Genomic DNA, 21,727 nt, shown 5'->3' on the forward strand with positions numbered 1-21,727 from the left:
GACAAATGCACCATCGTGATGTTGCTGTAGAAGCTGCATTTCTGCACTTGCAATCTAATCTTGTTTTTACAAAACACCGAAGATTCTTGCGTTTAATATCACTAGAAGTTATCCCAGAACTTGGGTAAACTTCTGTAAAAACTGGAGAATAACGTACCCCTATTAGCCTGCGTTTAAAATCCCCCCTCGGTGCGTTTGCGGTCCGTGTGTGGGAGTACCTCGGCTCACCGCATGCGGGCCGGGGCGGAACGCGCGCCGCGGTGGCTCCTGCGCCCACCCGGCCCCATAAAGCGGCGGCTCCTGCGCCCACCCGGCCCCATAAAGCGGCGGCCTGCGCCTGCGCCGTTCGCGGTGCTCTCCGGGCGAAGATGGCGGCGTTCTCGGGTACGTGGCGCGGGGACCGCGGGGTGTCGGCCCTAAGGGAGCTTCTCGCCTCTGCCCGCTGGCCCTCGGGCTTCCTGCGGCACCGGGGGGATGCTCTTCGGGCCCTCCCAGCCGGCCCGCGGTAGTGTGTGGCTGACCATGTATCAAGCTGGAGGTTGCGAGGCCTGCGGGGGATGTATGTGCCTCTCCCCGTGTCCTCGGGCTTCTGCAGGCTGTGACAAGTGGTTATCGGAATGATTTTGCAGGTTTTATTGCATATGTGGATTCAGCAAAGGGGCTGCTTAGAAGTTAGGCTCGTTCCTCATGCTCATTAGTTTCAGTAACAGGAGGTTTATCACGACTATTTTCTGTGTTCCAGTGAACTGCATAAATGGATTTTATATGAGAAGTTCCGCTGGGCGATGCGGCTTAGCAAACTATATGTACTATATAAACTGTGGGTATGTAATAGTAAACTGTAATTCCAGAGTTTACTGTTAGATGAGGAAACATCCTTCCTTATGTCCCCTGTCCCATGCAGATATTTTTACAAGTAGGCAGTCAGCTAAGGTCACGGTTCTGTAAAGTTTTAACGTTAATGTATATGGGGCTTTTAATTTGTTTTTTTTTTAACTGAACTTCTTACGTTTTATCATGAGGGGGAAATGCTGAGTCTTCTTCCTGAGATCTAGAGATCAGTTTGGATGCTACACAGCAGGATTAATTTGGATGTAGTTGAGGAAAATATCATAGTGTCATTATTTGATTAAATCCTTGTACTTTATATTGAATTAAGCTGTGTGAGTTGGGAGTATTGGAGAAAAATTATGTATGGATCTGTTTCCAACTTGAAATCAGTAGGAATTGATTTTGATTACTATGGGCAACACTTTTTTGCTTATGTCAATTGCCTGCTTTTGTAGGAGTGCAGGCCAGCACTTGAAAATATTAAAGCTTCCTGAAATCACATGACAAAACATGTTTATTATTATTTGTATCATAGCAAATGGAAGATTAACTTTTGGCTGCACACATCCATCTGTGCCAGCCCAGCTCAGTCCATGTGCATGCTGTGTCTGAAACCCAGCATGTGGCAGTGCAGAGTGTGTAAAACCTCTGCTTAGAAAGGTGCATATTTATAGTTAAAGGAATTGATTTAGAGTAACCATATGTACCCAAAGAGATGACCAACAGATAAGTTGTTATTTTGATGGTATGCTACCATCATTTTGGTTGCTTAGGATTTATTTTCCTCTTGTCCTTGTTGTATAGCTGCAGGCTTCTTTTGTTTTCCTTTTTAAATACAGAGGATTTGTTTATCAACATACAAACATGTTTCTCCATATTTAACTTGTGTCTGAGGTACAGCCACTTGATAGGAGTTTGCCAGAAGTGGTATCCAAGGAAAAAAACTTTCAAAGATGGATGTAATTAATAACTTTACCAAAATCAAGGCATTGTCATCTTATGTACATTCTGTAAGTGTCTAAGGCAAGATTTAGTGAACTAGAGTCTTTACAGGATACAGGTGTTTTCTATTGTTTGCATCTCAACTGTAGAGAGAATTGGGACATTTGTGATTAGTGAAGTCTTTCCTGTTGTCTGCATAGGCAGTTTCTGTAAATGTGCAAAGATAAGTACCTTGCCCTTGAAATGGTGCTCTGTTCCCAGTGTGTTTGCTTTGCTGCTATGTCTGTACCTGCCCCTGTGCATGCCTGAGTTACTCTGCTGTACATGAGAACAATCCTCAAAGCTGCCTGTGAGGAGGGGATAATGTTTCTTTTCTGTCAGTGGGTGCTGTAGTGCAGGCTGCACATGCTGTTGCCAAAAAAATTAGTTTTCCATGGTTTTGTCTGTAGCTGGAAGTGTTGACACTTGGTAATCTTTTGGGCTGCGTTGAGGTAAATAACACTGCTTGATCATTTGTGCCTTGTCTTACAGAAATGGGTGTTATGCCTGAGATAGCTCAAGCAGTGGAGGAGATGGACTGGCTGTAAGTAGGAGTGTGGCAAGCTCTTAATTTGCCTTTCAGCAATGTATGACATGCTTCTTAAAGCACCTCTGCTGTCACATTAAAGCAAAGTGAAAGTGTATTTTCCTTTAACTGTCACTGCATCTCATGCACTTCTCTTTAGTGTGAAAGACTGAAGAATTCAAATTGTGACTGCAGTGGTAACATTTGAACTTGGACAAGCAGAGCATGACTTCTTATGCTTCAATTCTTTTATTTGACAAAAGGCTCTGTCCCTCTGGTTTATTTATTATGTATCATGGGGTTATTGGATGAAATACTGTCACATAGTTGATGCTAGTTCAGTACATGTTTTGCAGACTGTGGTCTGTAATTGTGTTTTTCAAACTTAATGCTTGTGTGTCAGTCTTCTAAAAATGTTCTTATTCTTGTGTTTGGTTACTTGTTTGGCCAAATTTTTTTTACTTCAGAGTTTGTTTTGAATTGTCATTCAGAATGTTGTCAATATGGACAAACTTAATGGATGTAGTTCTTCTAATATGAATGGTATTAATTAGCTGTGATTATCTGAAAATGCTGGTTGCATTTAGTTATCTTCACTTCCTTTTCCAGTTTTGAACAGCAATCTTTTAAATGGGGGCTGCATAAGTGGCTTTAAGAAAAAATTCACTTGAAGAAAGGAAGACAAGGAATATATAGTTAATATGTCTCTTTTATGGTTTGGCATAGTGATGTGACATGTAATTCTCTTATCAAGGTGCTGCTGAATCTGCTGCAAGCTAGGAGGAATAGCAGTTACCTGCTTTATCTTGCAGATGACCATGGTTTCTATGAATTTCTGTATAAGTAAAAATTTCTTTTTCTGCTGATGTAGAATATTACCTTGTGTTAATGTGTTCTTTCCTCTAGTCTCCCTACAGATATCCAAGCAGAATCCATCCCACTGATCCTGGGAGGTGGTGATGTGCTTATGGTATGTATGCAGGATAGCCCTACTCATAGAAATCCTGTGCCTTTTAATTGTTGTTTGTATGGTCAATTTTGTTCTTTCCATGTGGGTCCACAGTTAGATTAGCTCTTCTGTCCTACTTCAGCAGAAAGTTCTTCAGCTAAAAAGCCTGTTTGGGTTCCTGGTGTGTTTCCAGCTGTTCTTGCAGATGAAATCTGGGGGTATTAGGCTTCATTTTTTGACTTCTTGACAGGCACTGCCTCATGAGCGAGGGCTGTCTGATCTTACTTACTTTGCTTTTGGCTGCAAATGCCAAAATATAGGGAACATGGCTGATACTGCCTAAGCCAATGCTGCAGTGTCAATAACCTGGAAAGTATCAGATTAGTATGCTTTGTTCATCATCATTAGATCTATGGATAGATGTTCTTGATTTCATAAACCGAAATAATACTTCCTAAAAAATAAACTTGATTTATCAAAATAGAATTCTAGGACAGTTCTTAAAGTCCTGGTTAAACTCTTATGTTTTTCATCCTATAGGCTGCTGAAACTGGAAGTGGAAAAACTGGTGTAAGTAATCAAATTTAAATGAGTAGAAAGTAAAAGTCTGTAAGTGGTGAGAGGTGGTGTGTATGCACATATGCAGAGAGTATGTGTATATGTGTTTAAGGCATTGTTGGTAATAGTCTTTACCAACATGTATTTAGGAATGTATTTCAGTGTTTCTGGCCCTGGGTATTGCACCCCAAAACAAGGCTGGAAGTAAGTGTATAACTTGTGGAATGAAAGTAGCTTTTCATTTTAGGCTTTCAGCATTCCAGTTATCCAGATTGTTTATGAAACGCTGAAAGACCAAATGGAAGGCAAGAAAGGAAAAGCCACAATTAAAACTGGAGGGGGAGGTAAGTTTTTATATGTCACACTCCTCAAATTTGAAGCTGTGCTAACTCATGTTGATTTTGTAACCTTTCAAAGTAAAGTTAACCTGCCATTAGATAAGTATTTTTTCCATAATTTGGGATAATGTAAATAGAATATCATCATTCAGCACTTCATTAAGCAGTGAATATAAATTTACTGGTGGAATAATGGAAAGAACTGGTGTGTATTGGACTGCAGACTCTTAGTAATGCTCAAATTTTCAATTTGAGGCTGGCTGATCCACACCTTGGTTTTCAGTGTTCTTCTGAAACCCATGCTAGGTTAGTGCCTTGCAAGATGTGAAGTGGTGGTGGTGGTGTCCATCTTAAAAGAAGGAGTTAAAAAACATCTTCCTGTTGCAGGAATAGGTGAGACCAGCTATGACACCGTGGAGTTGGTTTGGGCTTCTTAAGTGAGCTTGAGCAGAAAGCTCTTCTAGGCTCGAGCGTATTTTTGTGCAGCTGGGGTAACAGTGTAGGATAATTCAATTCTGCTGTGCTGAGTAGAGCTGTTGTGTTCCTTTTGGCACCTGCCTAGGTTTGGAATTGGATAACAACATCTTGAGTTGTTACAGGTTTATTCTAGTAAACATTGAATTGAGCAGGAAATGCACAGGGCCAGAACTCAGCTATACAGAATGGGTTGTAACCGTGATAATACACTCACAGTATTTGAGTGTCTATTTAATTAAGCTTGCAACTGTAAAGCCAATAATCATGTCCAGTCTGTGGTATTGATAGATTGGGTTTTATGTAAGTGAACAGTATCTGTATAAACAGCACTCTGAAGATGTTATAGAAACTGTCATCATTGCAACTACTGCTGCACTGGTGACAGTAAAAAAAAAAAAAACAAACCATAAAATCCTGCTTGAGAGAATGTAATATGGATACACAAATATACTCAGTAAACCTAATTGAATTTACATCTGTTTTTTTTTTCTTTAAATCATGTATAGATTTTATTACAGCATGTTGTTAGGCATATGAAAAACGAAGTCAGAAATTTTATGTGCATGTATCTTAGCTCATTAGTAATGACATTTTAGCTCATAGCCTGAAAAATATCTTAATGTAAGCTTGGAACAGAAATGGCAAATAATGCATTTCAAATTTGTTGTTCTTAATGTAGTTTTGGATATTTTCTAGCTGAATTTGATACTGGTTGTGTGGAACTGCCTTATTTTACTAAAATCTTCATTGGTTTCAGTTGCATTTTTAAGTAACTTAATCTGTGTTCTCCTTAATGGAATAATCTAAACTTCCATAGAATTCCTTTGCATTAAGCATATGTGCTCCTCCTTCAAATTGTAGGCCTTCATTTTGAATTCATATGAATTTCATTGGAACGAAACTGTTTCCCCAGAAAATTAAGCCAAACACTGTAGAAAAAATGTGAACTTCTAATTTGAGTTTTCCAGGCTTGCTTTGTTGATTTAATGGTTTTTCTGTTGCTGTCTTTCAAACTTAGTGCTCAATAAATGGCAAATGAACCCCTATGACAGAGGATCAGCTTTTGGTGAGTTGTTCTGCTGTTCACTTGAAAACATTTGCTTGGTAAACAAGAATAAAGTAGAGGAAAGCATGCATGAAATTTTCTTTTCAAAGCAGTTAGGCAGTTTATTTAACTAAAATTGTCTTGTAATTTTTAGCAATTGGATCGGATGGTTTGTGTTGTCAAAGCAGAGAGATAAAAGAATGGCATGGATGCAGAGCAACTAGAGGAGTGACTAAAGGTACATGTAAAATGATGTGTTTTGAATACTCTTCCAGAAAAGTTTCAGCTGAAATGCCTGCTTTTCAGCCATTGTTAATGTAGATGACTGCATTAAAAACTTTCTATCCATCTGACCAAATTTACTGCTAGCTTAAGACTTTGAAATGAAAATACCTCTGTTTTGTTCTCCTTGTGTTGTAAATTACCTTTTCCCTGATAGTGATGCCTGGAAATGAAACCTTCCCAAAAAAACCCCATTAAAATGATAATAGAAAAGCCAACCTTCACTTGAAAGCTTTCAGATCCACAGTATGGAGAAAACCATGTCCCAGATTAGATTCATACCATTTTAGAAGATTGGGCAGTTAGAATATCCAGCCAGTATTGTCCAGTTAGAAAGCAGTTGGTTAGGTAATCTCCCTGCCAGGGTTCTCCCCCACTGGAAACCTCCACCCTGGTCCTCTAACACTACCTTTATTATAGCTGTGATACATGATACAAAATAAAATGTCCTTGGTAAACTTAACAGGCAAGAGTAAACAAAATTTTAAGAATGCATTGAGAAGAGTTTGTTCACTGTGGGAAAGAAAGCTGGAAAAGTACGAGAAGTTATACCTAGACATTTAACAGTCCAGAAAGCTACAAGTACACGGAGAATACATTAAAAGCTGAATATCTTTAGGCATCATTAGGAGACTTGTGTTGAAGGAGGAAAAGTTGTAACTAATATTCATCAGAATGCATTTTTATTAGGGAATAGTTATATACACAGTACTTTGAGTTGCTTACTCGCTTCACACAGATGTGTGCATTCAAAAATTTTATGGTTCTGTGGTTGCAGCAATAGTTGAGAAGCCAACCCTAACACTTGACTCAGAAGCAGTCATCCTGATACTCCAGTGGTTCTAGGTGTGTGTTCAGAAAGACCCTAAACAGTCTCCTTTCACAGGGTGTGCAGATAATTCTGTAGTCTGTGTGTACATCACAGCCAGCTGGATGTGCTTCAGGTGGCACAACCAGTTGTTGATGCTGGGGTATGCTGGTGGTCTGGTACTGATTCTGCAGAACCTTGTGTCCTGAGTTTATCGTTCCTGTAGATTCAGTAGGACCACTCTTCTCTCTTATCACTCCTTTGGAGCCTTTCACACACTACCTCTTAGTGTGTACTTTGTCTCTTTTGCCTGCTTTTCTTCATTTCATACATAGGTACACACACAACCTTCTCACACAAACACAGTAGGGGATTTTATAACACTTTCAGCAGGACTGGGAATGTTAGATTTGTATGGGCTTAGAAGTAGCAAGACTGAACCAGTTTAGTGAATTTGGGTGTTGTATTAGATCCTTTCTTTTTCTTTTAAAGGGAAGTACTATTATGAAGTTTCCTGTCATGACCAAGGCTTGTGCAGAGTTGGTTGGTCAACTATGCAGGCTTCACTAGATCTGGGTGAGTTTCCTTCTAAAGAACCTATAGGGTCGTTTTTATATTCACATGGTATGGCTGCAGTCGTGTTCTAATATTGCAGAGAATGGACTCCTTGGGAAGGATCCCAATATCAGAGAGTTGAAAACTTCTTGTATTTTACTTCCTGTAAGGGGAAATCTTTTGAGGTGGCAGTGTTTTCTTGTCTTCTGTGATTTTCTGCCTTTTATGTCATTTTTTTTAATGAAGGTGCATGGAGACTAGTAAAATCAATAAATCTATGGCTGCAAAAGTACTAGTTTGGTATACATCCAGGTCAGAAGTCTGTAATTAGCACTGTGTATTATTTGTTTACGCGTTAATGTTAGCAATTTCAGTTACTGATACAAAGAGGGAAAAGCATAACCTATCAACCAAAAAATAAAAGCCTACTGTCTTGTCTTCAGGCACTGATAAATTTGGCTTTGGCTTTGGTGGCACTGGTAAGAAATCTCACAACAAGCAATTTGACAGCTATGGTGAGGTAAGCTTAAATTGCATTTGATAGAAATACTATTAAAATTTTGCATGTTAGTCTTGTGCTGTTACAATCAACTGTCCTTTGAAATAGTGTCCACTTCTGAGGAAGGTTCACTGGGCAAAAGGACAGTGAAACATTGAAGTATTTTCGGATAAAAGCTTATTAAGAGATTTGACAGAAGCAGTTACAAGCTTGAGACATGATTGTGGTTAGACTGCAATTAGATTGACTCTTATTTAGAAGTTAAAATTTTGCTGTGTGTTACAGGTTAAAAGTTAACTGACCTCTTGAGATTTGTCTTGACTTACTTCAGTTTTAGCTTGAACAATTCAACCCATCTGTATGCCTGAGTGAATGTCCAAGTGAGGGCATTGTATTCTGCTTACTAGAAGTTAAAATAGAAGTAATTGCACAACTCTGTAATCTGTCAAAATGTGTTATTGAATGCTAATAAAACAGGGTGCACTATTCTAGCTATTGAGTTGGGTTTGCCATTACCTTACTGTGCACTTTTATGGTGTCTGCTGGGAATATCAGTGGTGGTTTTTGCCTAGTGTACCAGTGGAATTCAGATGTTTAAACATAATTTATATAAATATGGGTGTTACAGCAGAAACTCAAGTCTTTTTGTGGTAATGATTCAATGCCATAAAACTTGCAACTTTTATGACTATTGTAGCTTGTTTAATAGTAACTCTTGAGCTGTTGATTAGAAGCACTGTAATATATAGATGTTATTGAATACCTTTAAAAGATCTCAAGATAATTAAATAAAGCATGTGAGTATACATAACATGCACACAGCAGCATCTTGAAGAGCTAGTCTTTTTTTATAGTCAAAATACAAGTTTCTGATGCCACGTTTGGTGCTCTATGCTTAGATTTACGTTGGCTAATAAATACATGGCTAATGTGCTTTTCCATAATGCAGAATACTTCCAGGTAAATGATACTTAAATGTATCATTGTCATTGTGTTTAAATTTAAAGCAGCAATAAATGTTGAATATCTAAGATCAATTGGGCGGTTTACTGAAGATTTGTAATCAAATAAAAATACGCTTTCTGTTTACTGGTCTTACTGAAATAAATTGAACTTGCTTCTTTCAAGAGTCAGCATTTAGTAGGGAGAGGCTGGAAAACTAAAAGCTGACAGAGTACAAGCACTAAGTCTTAAGCTTCACAAACGTTTTTTCTTTTGCAGGAATTCACTATGCATGATACAATTGGGTGCTATCTAGACACAGAAAAAGGGCAAATAAAATTTTCCAAAAATGGTAAGTTTTATTCTCTTTATTTGGAATTTTATTTGGATGCTTTCACTTGGGAGGGAGGGAGGGAGAGGAATGCACAGACTTGGAGAGTCTGACGACTAATCCTACTTTCAGGGAAGGACCTTGGCCTTGCATTTGAAATCCCACCACATATAAGGAACCAGGCACTTTTTGCAGCTTGTGTACTGAAGGTAACAGGAATATTACAGATGTCCAAGATGATTATAATTTTTCTGGGTTTGTTAATGAGCTACTTAAGTATAAAATTTGCATAGCGACTTAGTTACTGCAGGTGTACGTGTAAAGTCAGTTTTCTTTGGTTTACCAGTATTCACTACTGAAGGAATAATGTGTGTGTTAGCTTTCACTACCATTTAAGCTAGATGTTTAAATTCAAATTTTAATCTTGAATTTAAAGGTAGAATAGCATGGATAACTAATTCCTAATAACGGTGCCATTAAACTTTGATATACTGTTACGCAACTGATGTAAGCAAATAGCTTGAAAGTCAGATTTCATGTTTCATTTGTTCTGAACTTTAACATTACTGTAGTGTAGTACTACGTCTTTCTGAGTTACTTTTTGAGTCTATCTCAAGCAGTAAAGATTTTAGCAAAACATTTCAGTGGTTAGAGAAATGTACAAGTTCAGAAAAAGTGCTTTGGCTTTTTGTTAGCTTTTTTCTGCATGTTTGGTTGGTTTTAAGTTCCAGCAAGGTTTCAGTGGTAACTTGGGGAAGAGGAATGTGTAAGATGGGAGAAGAAAAGACCTTCCTCATCTCTGTCTGTTTTTTTCATTGTTGAATTGTTTCTCCTTTTATGTGGTCCCTTGAATCTGTTTGTATGACACAATTTTCTTGAAACCTAGAATGCTGAATTGAAATTCAATTTTGGTGAAGAAGATTTCAAGTTTCCACCAAAAGATGGCTATATTGGTCTTTGCAAGGCTCCTGAGGGTAGTGTTGTAAAATCACAACATGCAGGTTAGATTTTACAAACTTCTCTTGTTTCTGTATTCAGGTTGTGTTACAGAGCATCTTTTGATCCCTTTAGTTGCTATCAGAAAGGTCTTGAACATAGCAGTAATAAAGACATATTGATACTTCTTTTAAAGTACACCAGATTTTCTTAATCTTAAACCACCAACAATCTTCAATATTTCAAATTTAGAAATGCATCAGATAAAAGAAGTCCATCTCAGTTTTCCAACAGTGTTATTATAAAAATAAATGTGGATCTTTATGTTCAGGAATAGAATGGATAATCCTGCATGACCAGTACACCCACTTGTAATTTTTGAACATTATTCTGAAGTTATTCATAATTGAGAGAGCAGTCACATCACCTTTTAATGGAGCATTTCAAATTATGAGGTTTTAATTACTAATAGAAAATACAAATTTGTTTCCAGTAAAAGATCTCAGAATAGGAATGTAGTTTGTATTAATGGTGATTTTTTTTTTTTTTTTCCCCACTTAGGAAGCGCGCAAGTGGTTCAAGCACAGAACCTTCCAAATGCTCCAAAAGCATTGATTGTAGAACCTTCAAGAGAGCTGGCAGAACAAACTTTGAACAATGTGAAGCAGTTCAAAAAATATGTTGATAATCCCAAATTAAGGTAATAGTGTATGTTAGTTGCATTTATGGTATTTTCCATGGATGTAACTTCACAGGGAGATGGGGGAGTTCCACTTTGTAGCTAAGTGAATCATAATCTGCGGTGTTGCTGATAATAGTATCAGTAATAATCTGCTACCAACCGACCTTTTGACTTCGCAACTACAGTTAGACCACTTAAGGGTTTTTGCAGGGGGGGTTGGTGTGTTTTATCTGTGGACTGCCTTTTTCTCAAAGGCAAATTCAGTGGGTAGGGGGTTTTTTTTTCACTTATCAGTGATAACTAGTATGATACTTCACATGCTTTTCTTGACTAAGAACATCATCTGCTTAATGCCCTTCTTTCCTAAACATTTTCCTATGTCCCCATCTCCCTCTGCCCCCTCATTGTTTTTCATCTCCATCAAATAGTTATATAGTGTCTATTATCTACAAGACAAATTACCATGGAGATAAAATTCTCAAAAATGAATCATCTACAAGTTTCTTTGGTTTAAAGTTGTCTCTCTATTGACTGTACTTCTAAAACTTAAACATTTCCCTATTCTAAACTGCAGTCTGTTTACAAGAGTGCATTTACTAGAATTGCTGAGGACTAAGCAATGGGAATAGGCAAGCTACAGTGGAAGATGCATTTCATTTACTGTTATTTGCATTTCTAACTTTCAAGAACACAGGAAACTTTATTAAACTAAGTTACATAATTCTTGAGATTTTTAACATTTTTTGTAAGATTAAATTGGTTAAGGTGCTGATGTGATTAATACAATAGCAATGAAGTAATCACATTCAAATACAGCTTGGACACAAAGTTTTCACTTGAATTGAAATACAGTACACTACATATGAAGGGATGAATTTCAAAATTGATTTTTTTCCATTATTCTTAAAGTTACTGTTCAGAGCTATTAATTGTCAGCTATCAATAAAAGAATGAGTCTTCAGACAGATATTTAATATACCTTCTGAATATAATAAATGGGTAAATGTCAAATATATTAATGTAATTTTAGGGAACTGCTGATTATTGGTGGAGTTGCTGCAAGAGATCAACTCTCTGTACTGGAACAAGGCGTAAGTTGTATTTTTTTCATATGATTTAATAGTTTGGGTTCCAAATAACTCATGATGTTGCTAGAGAATAGTAATGGTGCTTCTTGTAACTCATGTTATTGACTGCACATTTTCTTTTTAACATTTTTTATTATTATTATTACAAGCTCATGTTGCAGCAGTCTAGTAGTTGTTCCTTTACTTCGATGTCAATACAAGTGCTTACAGTACTTAGTCAAATTCTGTTGAAGCCTGAATACTCCAGAAAATCTTAAAATAAAGGTTTAACTGTTTACCATTTGTCCTTAACCAACAAGACAGTTTTCCTAGTAACTTCTGTTCCATGTTTTTGTGAATAAAAATAGTCTACAGTTATCAAGGTGAACCTACACTACAGACCAGTCCTACGTAGAAGGAAGTGGTCTGGCTTCAGCAGCATGGATTGTGCAATCGATTCAATGACAGTGTAGGGAGAACAGAGTCACAGAGTCTTTTTTTTTTTGAGACTCCCTTCTAGAAGTGAAAACACATCACTATCAATAAATTTTCTAGTGGTTCTAGCTGCCAAAGTACAAACTTTCTTCTAAGCCTACTTGATCTGGAAGATTATTAGACTTCCATGTGAGTGCTAAATTCTTGATTGTAAACCCTTTTGTCTGGCAAAATCTTAAGTTATTTCTATACTTGATAGACTTTGTATCCTTCCACCATGAGAAGAGTTAAATTTATTTTATCCCCGTTTAAAAACAAATTTGTTTGTTGGCTTTAAATAACAAAATTACACAGAGCTTGGGATTTAGGGAAGGAAAAAAGGGCCACAGCACTTCCCAAAAAAAGGGAAGACTTCCTCCCTAAGGTAGATTCTGCTAATGAAATGCCTGTTGAACCAAAATGCAGGTTGCCCAGACAGGAGGTTGTAGGATCCCTTTCCAAAAGGGTACTGAAGATTGTGCTTGGCAGCTATCTAATGTAACTTGGAAATTGTCCTTGACTGGCATGTTAAAGTGGGAGTGGAGACCAGATGATCTCGAGATTCCACCAACTCAAATTAATCTAGGATTTTATGAAGTTACAATTAATAGTGGATAAAGCATTATACTGATAATTCTCTCACAGTGTTAAGCTTAGATAAAACTTGTAATGCCTCTAGTTAGTTACAGGACCAACTCGTACTCTTTATGTATTTCAAAGGTGGATATTGTTGTTGGAACTCCTGGAAGGCTGGATGACCTGGTTGCAACGGGGAAGATTAATTTATCTCAAGTTAGATTCCTGGTTCTGGATGAAGCTGTATGTAGAGAACTAAGTGCTACTTAAATTCTGTTCTTAAATGCAGTATGATATTTGCAAAAAAGAGTCAGTGAAACATGATTGTTCTATAGTATTTGATAGTTCAGTGGAACAGTTAGATACCTACACTGTTCCACCTTAATCCTCTCACTGTTTGTAACCATAGTAACCTACTTTTTTTTTCCCCTCGCCCTCATAGCCTCTCTGTTAAATCTGTTTGGAATTTTTCTGGTAGAGAAATATATTTCAAATTATATTTACAGGGCATTGAAGTCTGTCCCTGTCACTGCAGGGAACTCAAAGGACAAAGACAAAAATATAACTGTTAGTTAACCTAGTAGGTCTTGAGGCCAGTGAATGTTGTACTCAATGTGCTGTGAAGTAAGTGCTTCTCTCTGATCTGTTGTAGTACAACTGAATATTCACAAAGATTAAATACCTTGGGGTGTTAGCTAGGAGTAGCTGCTGAGCTTCTTGTGAAGCACAGCAGCTACACTATAAATACTCCATATTTTTACTGGGTTTTTTCTCCTCAGTAATAATATCCCTGCCATGCATTGACCTGTCCAGCTAATTAAAAGCAAGAAGTTCTGAGACTATAAGTGTATTGCTTATCTAACTCAAGTGTAAAGACTGAGAAATGAGGGAGATTTGCAGCTTCATCTCTTTTATTTCATCCCCACATAGGATGGCCTTCTCCTCCAAGGTTATTCAGATTTCATCAACAGGATCCACAGTCAGATTCCTCAGATAACCTCAGATGGAAAGAGACTTCAGGTATAAAATATTTGTGGTTTGGATTTTTTTTGTTGTGGTCTTTGTTTGTTTTGTTCACTTGGATATTTTTTTGTGTGTTGTGTGCTCCGCTTTCAGTTGTTGTCTATTATTTGGCATGGAGCATGCTTTTTTGGAATTTGATAAAGCTCTTGTCCAAAACTTAACACTTGTTCAGTGAGTTCACTAATTGCCTGTGAATGTGTATTTTTCGGATTCCAGATATTGAAGCCTAGCATTCAGCAGTTTTGAATTTAATTGGAATTATTTATATATGTGTATCAAAACATGACTGACTACATACTTCATGATTCCTAATATGTTAATAATCTTGATTAATCAGCTTTCAATAGTTCAGCATTCTTCCTACTAAATGATGGGGTCTTTGTAAGAGAATAGTTAAGCAACTTACTTGTTGCCTTGACTCTTGCCAGCTGAGTGGTTCCTGTGATGAGGAAATCCAGTCAGGGACTCTTCATTATGCTACGTTATGCTATTCAACTGTGTAACATTCTTCCAGTTCTATTCCTATCTTTTTGGGCTGGGAGGATCTTACTTCAGTGGTATCCATATGACTCTCTTCTTCTCAGGTGATTGTGTGCTCTGCAACACTGCATTCTTTTGATGTGAAAAAGCTATCTGAAAAGATCATGCATTTTCCCACCTGGGTTGATTTGAAAGGAGAAGATTCTGTCCCTGAAACTGTACACCATGTAGTTGTGCCTGTAAATCCAAAAGCTGATAAGCTCTGGGAAAGGCTTGGCAAGAATCATATCAGAGTAAGTAAAACTTCAGGTTATTTGTCCATATTTACTAATTTAACCTTCAGAACAGGGACCTAGTGTTGAAGGATCTCTGCTGGCTATTGAAACAGCTTAATCTGAAATGGTTTGTTCCATGATAGTCAGCATCATATCAGTGATGTCATAACACTGTTTCTGAACAGCTCAGTGTTACAGACATGATTGAGGAGGAGCTTAATAGAGAAACAGACTATCTGCACGGAGAACAGTGGCACTGTGCTTTTTCACTCAGCTAATGGTCTGTGGTACTTAGTACCTCTTTTCTGACTGGGCAGGAAGAAATAAACCTGCCAGGATGGATCATTCTATGAGGTAGTTCAGTCTTGAACCCATGTGAGATGAGCAGTTTTTAGAGGAATGGATTTCATGTCAGACTGCATTTGGGACTCTAAATTCTACATTCACCAGACACCTATTCATGTGAGAAGGTGGTCGTTGTTCAGGTCTTTAGTATTCAGGTTCTGAATAACCTGGGACCGTATTTTGTTCTTGGCAACTCTGATGCAGTTACAAGTCTAGGTTTTCTTAACCCCTCTTTGTCTCTGGAATCTCTGTCACATGTTGTTACTAAGACTTAATGAAAAGGTACTATGAGTTTATTTTTCTTGGGTTTACAGTTCATATCTGATTCAGCCTAGCATAGGGAAAAAGATCAGAAACTACTCTTTGTGATTTAGCCATATTTGACAATGCCTTTTGATTCGGGTTTGTTCGGGATTTTTTAATTCTTCACTTTGTTCAAAGGTGTTTTCTGGCCAGTGTCTACATAAATAATTTTAATTCCCTTTTTTATGAATAAGTTTTGTGGGCTTAAACTCAAGACTTTCCTTTAGCTAAAGGCAGATTAACTTGGCTGGTGGATGAACAGAATGCTAAGATTACTTTAAAACTTTGATTTCTTCCTAGTTATAAGTCAATGGAGTTAAGTATTTCTCTGTGAAGAGTGGAGTAACGACTTGGGGGGTTTTTTTGTGTTTGTCCTTAGACTGATGAAGTACATGCAAAAGACAATACACGACCTGGCGCTAACACTCCAGGTAATCAGCAACACTAAGAAATAGCTTGTGAAATTTTTGCAAATGTTTTTAAGTAAAGGTAAATTTTAGTAGTTAACTGGCCTTGAGTCATGTTCCTCCCAAAATTTTATTTCTATATTCTCATAGTCCTTAAGAGAAATGTATTTCTGTAATTGGGGAGTGGGAAAGAAACTTGAATATATATTTTGCAGATTTGTAGACAAGTGTTTGTTGGTCTGTATAAAAAACCTGAAACTTCTGAGTGGTTTTGTTCTTTCTGTATTATATCACCTTGGAATATGGGAGCATTGAGGGGAGAGGTAGAAATTGAAGGTTTACCTTACTTGCTCTGACAATAAAAGTTTTAACTGTCTACTGGAAGGCTAGGGAACTTTAAAGGTATGCAGTTCAAAGGTTCTTCATGTTTTTAAACAGTTCGAGTGAAATAACTTCTTTATTTTTATTTAGAAATGTGGTCTGAAGCTATTAAAATTCTAAAAGGAGAATACACTGTTCGGGCAATCAAAGAGCACAAGATGGACCAAGCCATTATTTTCTGCAGGACTAAAATAGACTGTGATAATATGGAGCAGTACTTCATCCAACAGGGCGGAGGTAATGCTTTCATGTTAACCTTACTCTGCTCACTTTTCTCACTTCGTGTTGTTTCAACACCAAAATTGTATGATGAGGTCACCAATACTAGGACACAGCACAAATAAAATTGTGCTTCAGTTTTTTTATGTACTGACTGAGCATAAAGTTCAGGGTTTGGTAGCAGGCAGCTGCAGGGGTGCCGTTTGTGAAAGAAAGCAATGAACTGTCCTGTACCTGTTCCAGACAGTTCTGAAATGGATAGAAACCCATCATGCACCAAAATTTGAACCAGTGAGAAGAGTATATGGTGCCTCTGCTGAAATATATTAGTAAAATTGATAGCTGGTAAGGGCAAGAGACATGGGAAGAAATATGTGTATACAAATATATATACATAAGGAGACACAGAAGGAGAAATGTGGAAGAAAACGGGAACAGTGAAAGGGGATGTGTGTGGAGAAGGGTGAAGAGCAGATACTTGAAGAAATGGGGAAATTTAGAGGAGGAAGGAGTAAGGAGAAATGCCTGCACAGACCTGCTCCAGGGAGGAGGGTGGAAGGGTATTTAACTATTTGTCTTGGGTATTTTTCCCCCTCACCAATGCCTGGGGGGGGAAATTTTTTGCCCGTGAAAATTTTTTCTGGTTCTGTATCATAACTTATGTGTGATGTTATTAATGCATACAAACTCTTTCAGGTCCGGATAGGAAGGGACATCAATTCTCATGTGTCTGTCTGCATGGTGATAGAAAACCTCAAGAAAGAAAGCAAAACCTGGAAAGATTTAAGGTGATGCAGCAGATTCTTGAAGGCTTTTTCCTCACCTCCCAGTATCTGAATTCATATGTTAATTTGTGTTCCTAGTTCTCCATTTAAATTAAATTGCAGTCAAATGCTGTATGTCCCACTTCCTGAAATTGTGAGGCACATTTTCTGTAGCTGGAAGTCTGTACTGGTAATCAAAATGACCTTTGTGAGTTTGAATTGATAAGATAGTAGGCTTATTTTAAAATAAAAACCTAACTTTAAACTCTGTAGCAATTACATTGTTTTTTAAAGTCTTTAGTACTTGATTTCTAAAAAAAAAGTTACTAAAATATTACAGTTCAGTTTTGATTAGGCTAGGCTGTTTGTTGATTTTTGCTTGCCGTATGCTGTTGGGGAAAGAAACAAGGATGTAAATTGACCAAGCTACTCATGGGTTTATTTGAAGTGTTCTTAAATGTACAGAGCCACTTCAAGGTGAAGAAGTGCAGAGGACTGTGGTTTCACTGCCTGGGATTTTGCTTTAGCACAACACTTCATTACAACTCTGTTTTTGCAGAGAGGAGATGTCCGTTTCTTGATCTGCACGGATGTTGCTGCTAGAGGAATTGATATTCACGGTGTTCCATATGGTAAGACATAACTCCTTAAACTTAAGCTGTTGAATTGCATTAGAGCTTCAATGTATTTGCACTCCTGTCCACTAGTTAAAATAAATGTGACCTATGGCATAATTTTAAAAGATAAAGATATTAAAGGATTTAAACTAGGCAGTATTTAATTTGTTTGTTCACCATAAGTTCTCAAATACCTGCTGATATTCTGCATTTTTGGGAATTGTTCATTTGGTTTTCCATTCTTGCCAAAGAGTAATCAGGGAGAAAACAGTTGGAGACTGAAAGCTTTATTGCAGATATTGCAAGTTACACCTGTAACTGTTGTAATAGACTATAAAGTATGTACATAGGCTAAGGAGAGGATTTGCAGCAATCAAAATCATACTTATTTTAGGTGTCTGATCTTGACTTTAGCTCACATACTAAAAAAAAAAAAATCTCGTGTTCTTTATGGATTGTGTCTTACACAGTTATCAATGTGACACTCCCTGATGAAAAACAGAACTATGTTCACCGAATTGGGAGAGTAGGCAGAGCAGAGAGGTACGTGTGTGTTCAGAGCAGTCACCAGGTTTTCTTGATTTTGTTGTTGTTATTGTTTCACAAGTTGGCAATAGTTACTGAAATACATTTCTCCCTCCCTTCTCCCCTAATATTTCAGGATGGGTTTGGCAATCTCCCTTGTGGCAAAAGAGAAAGAAAAGGTAATTATACTCCAAAGCAAAGATGAGCAGACATTATTCACTGAAGATCTATCCACAGCTGCTATCTGACATTCATATCCTGCACTGAAATATCGTTTATTTGTCTGTGCTCAATTGAAAGAGATCTTAAACATATTCCTGAATTCTTTTTCATGCTGTAATTAGTCAAAATGAATGTACCTAAACTCTATTTCACAAAGTTTAGAAGTTGTTCTCCATTATTTCTAGGTTTGGTATCATGTATGCAGTAGCCGTGGAAAAGGGTGTTACAACACAAGACTGAAGGAAGAAGGAGGTTGTACCATATGGTACAATGAGATGCAGGTAAGCATTTTGCTTAAATGTTCCCTAATTCCTCTAAAAGACTTAGGAATAAAGTTCTTGTTTCACCTGTGTAGTTGAAGTACAAAGCTAGTCTTAGGGTGTTTATAACCTTTGATTCCATTTGAAGAAAAAAAATAAAAAACTTCTCAAGTTATATGTTCTTTAAGTTGTTTAATTATAAAAGCTTATTTTAATATTCACAGCCAATTCTGTTGGAGTCTTACTTTCAGCTTCCCTATAGTCTTCTTAATCAAAATCTGTTAAGATTTAGAGGATGTTAGTTACACACTTCTGTTTGGATGGTTTGTTGCAAAACTGTAAGTAACTTAAAACTGTTGTTTCTCTAACCTGGAAATAGTTTGTCTCTTAAGTAGGTTTTCATTGGGGTTTGTATACCAACTTTGAATGCTTGTTAAAAAGCAGTACTTCCCTCCTTTCTCCAATGAACAAGGGTATATACATCATCTGGGGTAAAATAAGCTTGAACTATGAGCTCTTTATTATAAATTAGCCTCATTCATACAAGTAGGGGTAGCATATGAAATAAAGACTTCTAGGTAGGGTAAAAACATTTTGAAATTGGAACTGAACTTATATAGTCTGAACTAATAAAAATGTGTTAGTCTTCAGCATCTGTGACCAAATTGTTTTCTGTGTACCATCCCTGTTCAAACTACTCAAATGTGACTGTTGAGAACACTAGTTTGACTAGTCTTGGATCATAAGAGTACTTAAAGACTTCTTGGGGTTTTTTTTCTCTTAGTTGCTGGGGGAGATTGAAGAACACTTAAACTGCACTATTGCCCAAGTTGAACCAGACATAAAAGTACCGGTGGATGATTTTGATGGGAAAGTTACATATGGGCAGAAAAGAGCTCTGGGTGGTAAGCAATGACCTACTCTCAAGTTCCCTTGCTATGCAGTGCTGTTTCCTTGTCTCCTGTGTAACTACAGAATAATAATAAATAAATAAGATAAATGGATTATAAAAAGCTGCTAGTTCTTTGCTATCTTCTGCATTTGTTACATGCAGCCTGTGGGTTGCAAGTGAGAAGGGTATGTGTATACCTGTTTTGGTTTGTGCTTTTTTTTAACAAAGTAATTAATTTTAACTTTCTGAATGACTGTGGTTGAGCATTATTAGTTCTGCTGAAAAATGGCTTTGAACACGTAATTTAGATTGTCTCTTTTGGCAGGTGGACTGTATAAAGGCCATGTGGATGTTCTGGCACCTACAGTACAAGAGCTGGCTGCCCTTGAAAAGGAGGCTCAGACATCTTTCTTGCATCTTGGCTATCTTCCTAACCAGCTGTTCAGAACATTCTGATTGTGCCACAGTAGGGAGAAGGCTTGAGTTAATAAAGGCTCTGCCCTGCAAATACAAAAATCCCACACTGTCTCTGAGTAGAGGTAGTTAGAAAGTAATTAAAACTAAGTATACTTCTTGCATGATGAACAGAGTGTTCAGCACTGTTGAGTTAGCTGCTCTCTTAATAAAATAAAACAAGTTAAAGATGAAATGGTTTTGTTTGGTTTTTTGCCTTAACAGATTAATTTGCAGAATCATTCTTTTCACTGTTTGTTGATTTATTAAAAGTACCAGAGTAGTTAAGCAAATCTGGGAGGAGAGTTATGTATTTGTACTTATTTATATTTAAAATTATTTAACTATTTGTGTATTGTAAATTTTTAATGCTGGACTGACTAAAGATAGATTCATGTTCATTCAGACAGTTGTTTATATTTAAGAGACTAAATAAGAAAAAAGACAGACCTAAAGTATGTATCTGAAGCTCTTTGTTACCTTAAACCCCTACATCTAGGCTGGTAATTGCGTTTTGATTCTGTAGTTCCAGACTTCTCAAAGTTAATGTTTCTTAAATGTCTAAAATGGATCTTGTACAAAGATTTCTACAATACTCTTGAATTCATAGGGGAGTACCATGCAAATACCAAGGCAGTTCATAAAACTGCAGGAAAAGCTTTTTCATGCAGCAGTATAGGTTGAAGTATTTAATGCCTCTTGTGGTGCTTTCAGACAGGTTGAATTTATTCAGATCAAACTACTGTAGTCAAATGTGGCTTTTTTTTTATTTTTAGCTTTTTTTCCTCCAGAGACTTTTCTAATGATAATTAGAAATTTCAGTGACTTTGCATGCAAATTGTCATTCAGAATATCTCAGGTCATTGGGAATGCCAGACAACCACAAACCAAAGTAAGCTTTTGTCTTCCTTGTGAAGTTGTCTTCTCACAGAACGTTCCATCGCTGTGCAAAAGTCAGTGAAAATCAATTTAAAATCAGGTTGAGCAAATAATTATTTGTAGTGTTACCTGGAGAGGGCAGACTGAGAGACCCAGGGATTGTAATAGAAAACATAGATGTCTCATTAATTTAAACAAAGTATTGCATTTACAGCAATTTATGTGATGCTATTAGATCCTGAGGGGAGGGGAGGTTACATGGGATGCTTATCATTAGAACTTGGGAACAAAAGTTCTACCATGTGTTGCATTGGTCTTGTCAGACAAGAGTAATGAAATCTGTCAACCACAAGTCAATCAAAATTAATTTATTGCAATGCCTAAAATCATTAAGATGCAGAAGGAATCAGATCATTCATGTTTGCCAGTTGAAGCTGAGATGAAAACCAGTTTCATCTAGTTTAGACATATATCTTGGGAAATATTTTTAAGTCACAGGAAAATGGTGGACAGATGGAATCAAAGGCTTAGAAGCATTGATCTTTTTTTTTTAAATGTGACATTCTAAATTTGCTACATGTTCCAAGTGATGATATCTTCTAAGATTTGCTGTTGGGTATCCAAACTTCAGTGAATAATTACAAATTGTGACTATTTAGGACTGAAAAAAAAAGATGCTAAAAATGAAAATTGCTTTAGGAATATAACCTAGGTATGCCAATTCTTACGTAAAATTTGTATTTTCTTGGTGCTGGAGCTGAAATTACTACACTGACCTGATGTATACTTGCTTTCAGAAGGGTCTTGCTGATACGCCTTCAAATG

At 37.1% G+C, this 21,727-nt stretch overlaps 1 protein-coding gene across 1 annotated transcript; it reads left to right on the top strand.

The window, feature by feature from the left end:
• Nucleotides 1-326: 326 nt before the first annotated feature.
• On the top strand, nucleotides 327-20,219 carry DDX1 (DEAD-box helicase 1). Its single transcript, XM_010393298.3, has 26 exons — nucleotides 327-384; nucleotides 2,305-2,356; nucleotides 3,245-3,308; nucleotides 3,828-3,857; nucleotides 4,093-4,189; nucleotides 5,679-5,726; nucleotides 5,860-5,943; nucleotides 7,288-7,371; nucleotides 7,794-7,870; nucleotides 9,071-9,143; nucleotides 9,255-9,331; nucleotides 10,009-10,123; nucleotides 10,620-10,758; nucleotides 11,771-11,831; nucleotides 13,002-13,100; nucleotides 13,788-13,877; nucleotides 14,465-14,653; nucleotides 15,663-15,714; nucleotides 16,162-16,308; nucleotides 16,987-17,078; nucleotides 17,614-17,686; nucleotides 18,142-18,214; nucleotides 18,333-18,375; nucleotides 18,604-18,699; nucleotides 19,463-19,583; nucleotides 19,896-20,219. The coding sequence occupies exons 1-26, from the start codon at nucleotides 369-371 to the stop codon at nucleotides 20,024-20,026; spliced, it is 2,223 nt and encodes a 740-aa protein (XP_010391600.2). The 5' UTR covers nucleotides 327-368; the 3' UTR covers nucleotides 20,027-20,219.
• The last annotated feature ends 1,508 nt before the right edge of the window (nucleotides 20,220-21,727 follow it).

The sequence above is a fragment of the Corvus cornix genome, chromosome 3 (assembly GCF_000738735.6).
Source record: "Corvus cornix cornix isolate S_Up_H32 chromosome 3, ASM73873v5, whole genome shotgun sequence".
NCBI classification, from domain to species: domain Eukaryota; kingdom Metazoa; phylum Chordata; class Aves; order Passeriformes; family Corvidae; genus Corvus; species Corvus cornix.

Excerpts from the sequence above, each read along its gene's own strand:
- DDX1 (XM_010393298.3), top strand. Across the intron at positions 3,309-3,827 it reads GAGGTGGTGATGTGCTTATG|GCTGCTGAAACTGGAAGTGG; the intron begins GTATGTATGCAG and ends TTCATCCTATAG. Across the intron at positions 7,372-7,793 it reads GCAGGCTTCACTAGATCTGG|GCACTGATAAATTTGGCTTT; the intron begins GTGAGTTTCCTT and ends TCTTGTCTTCAG.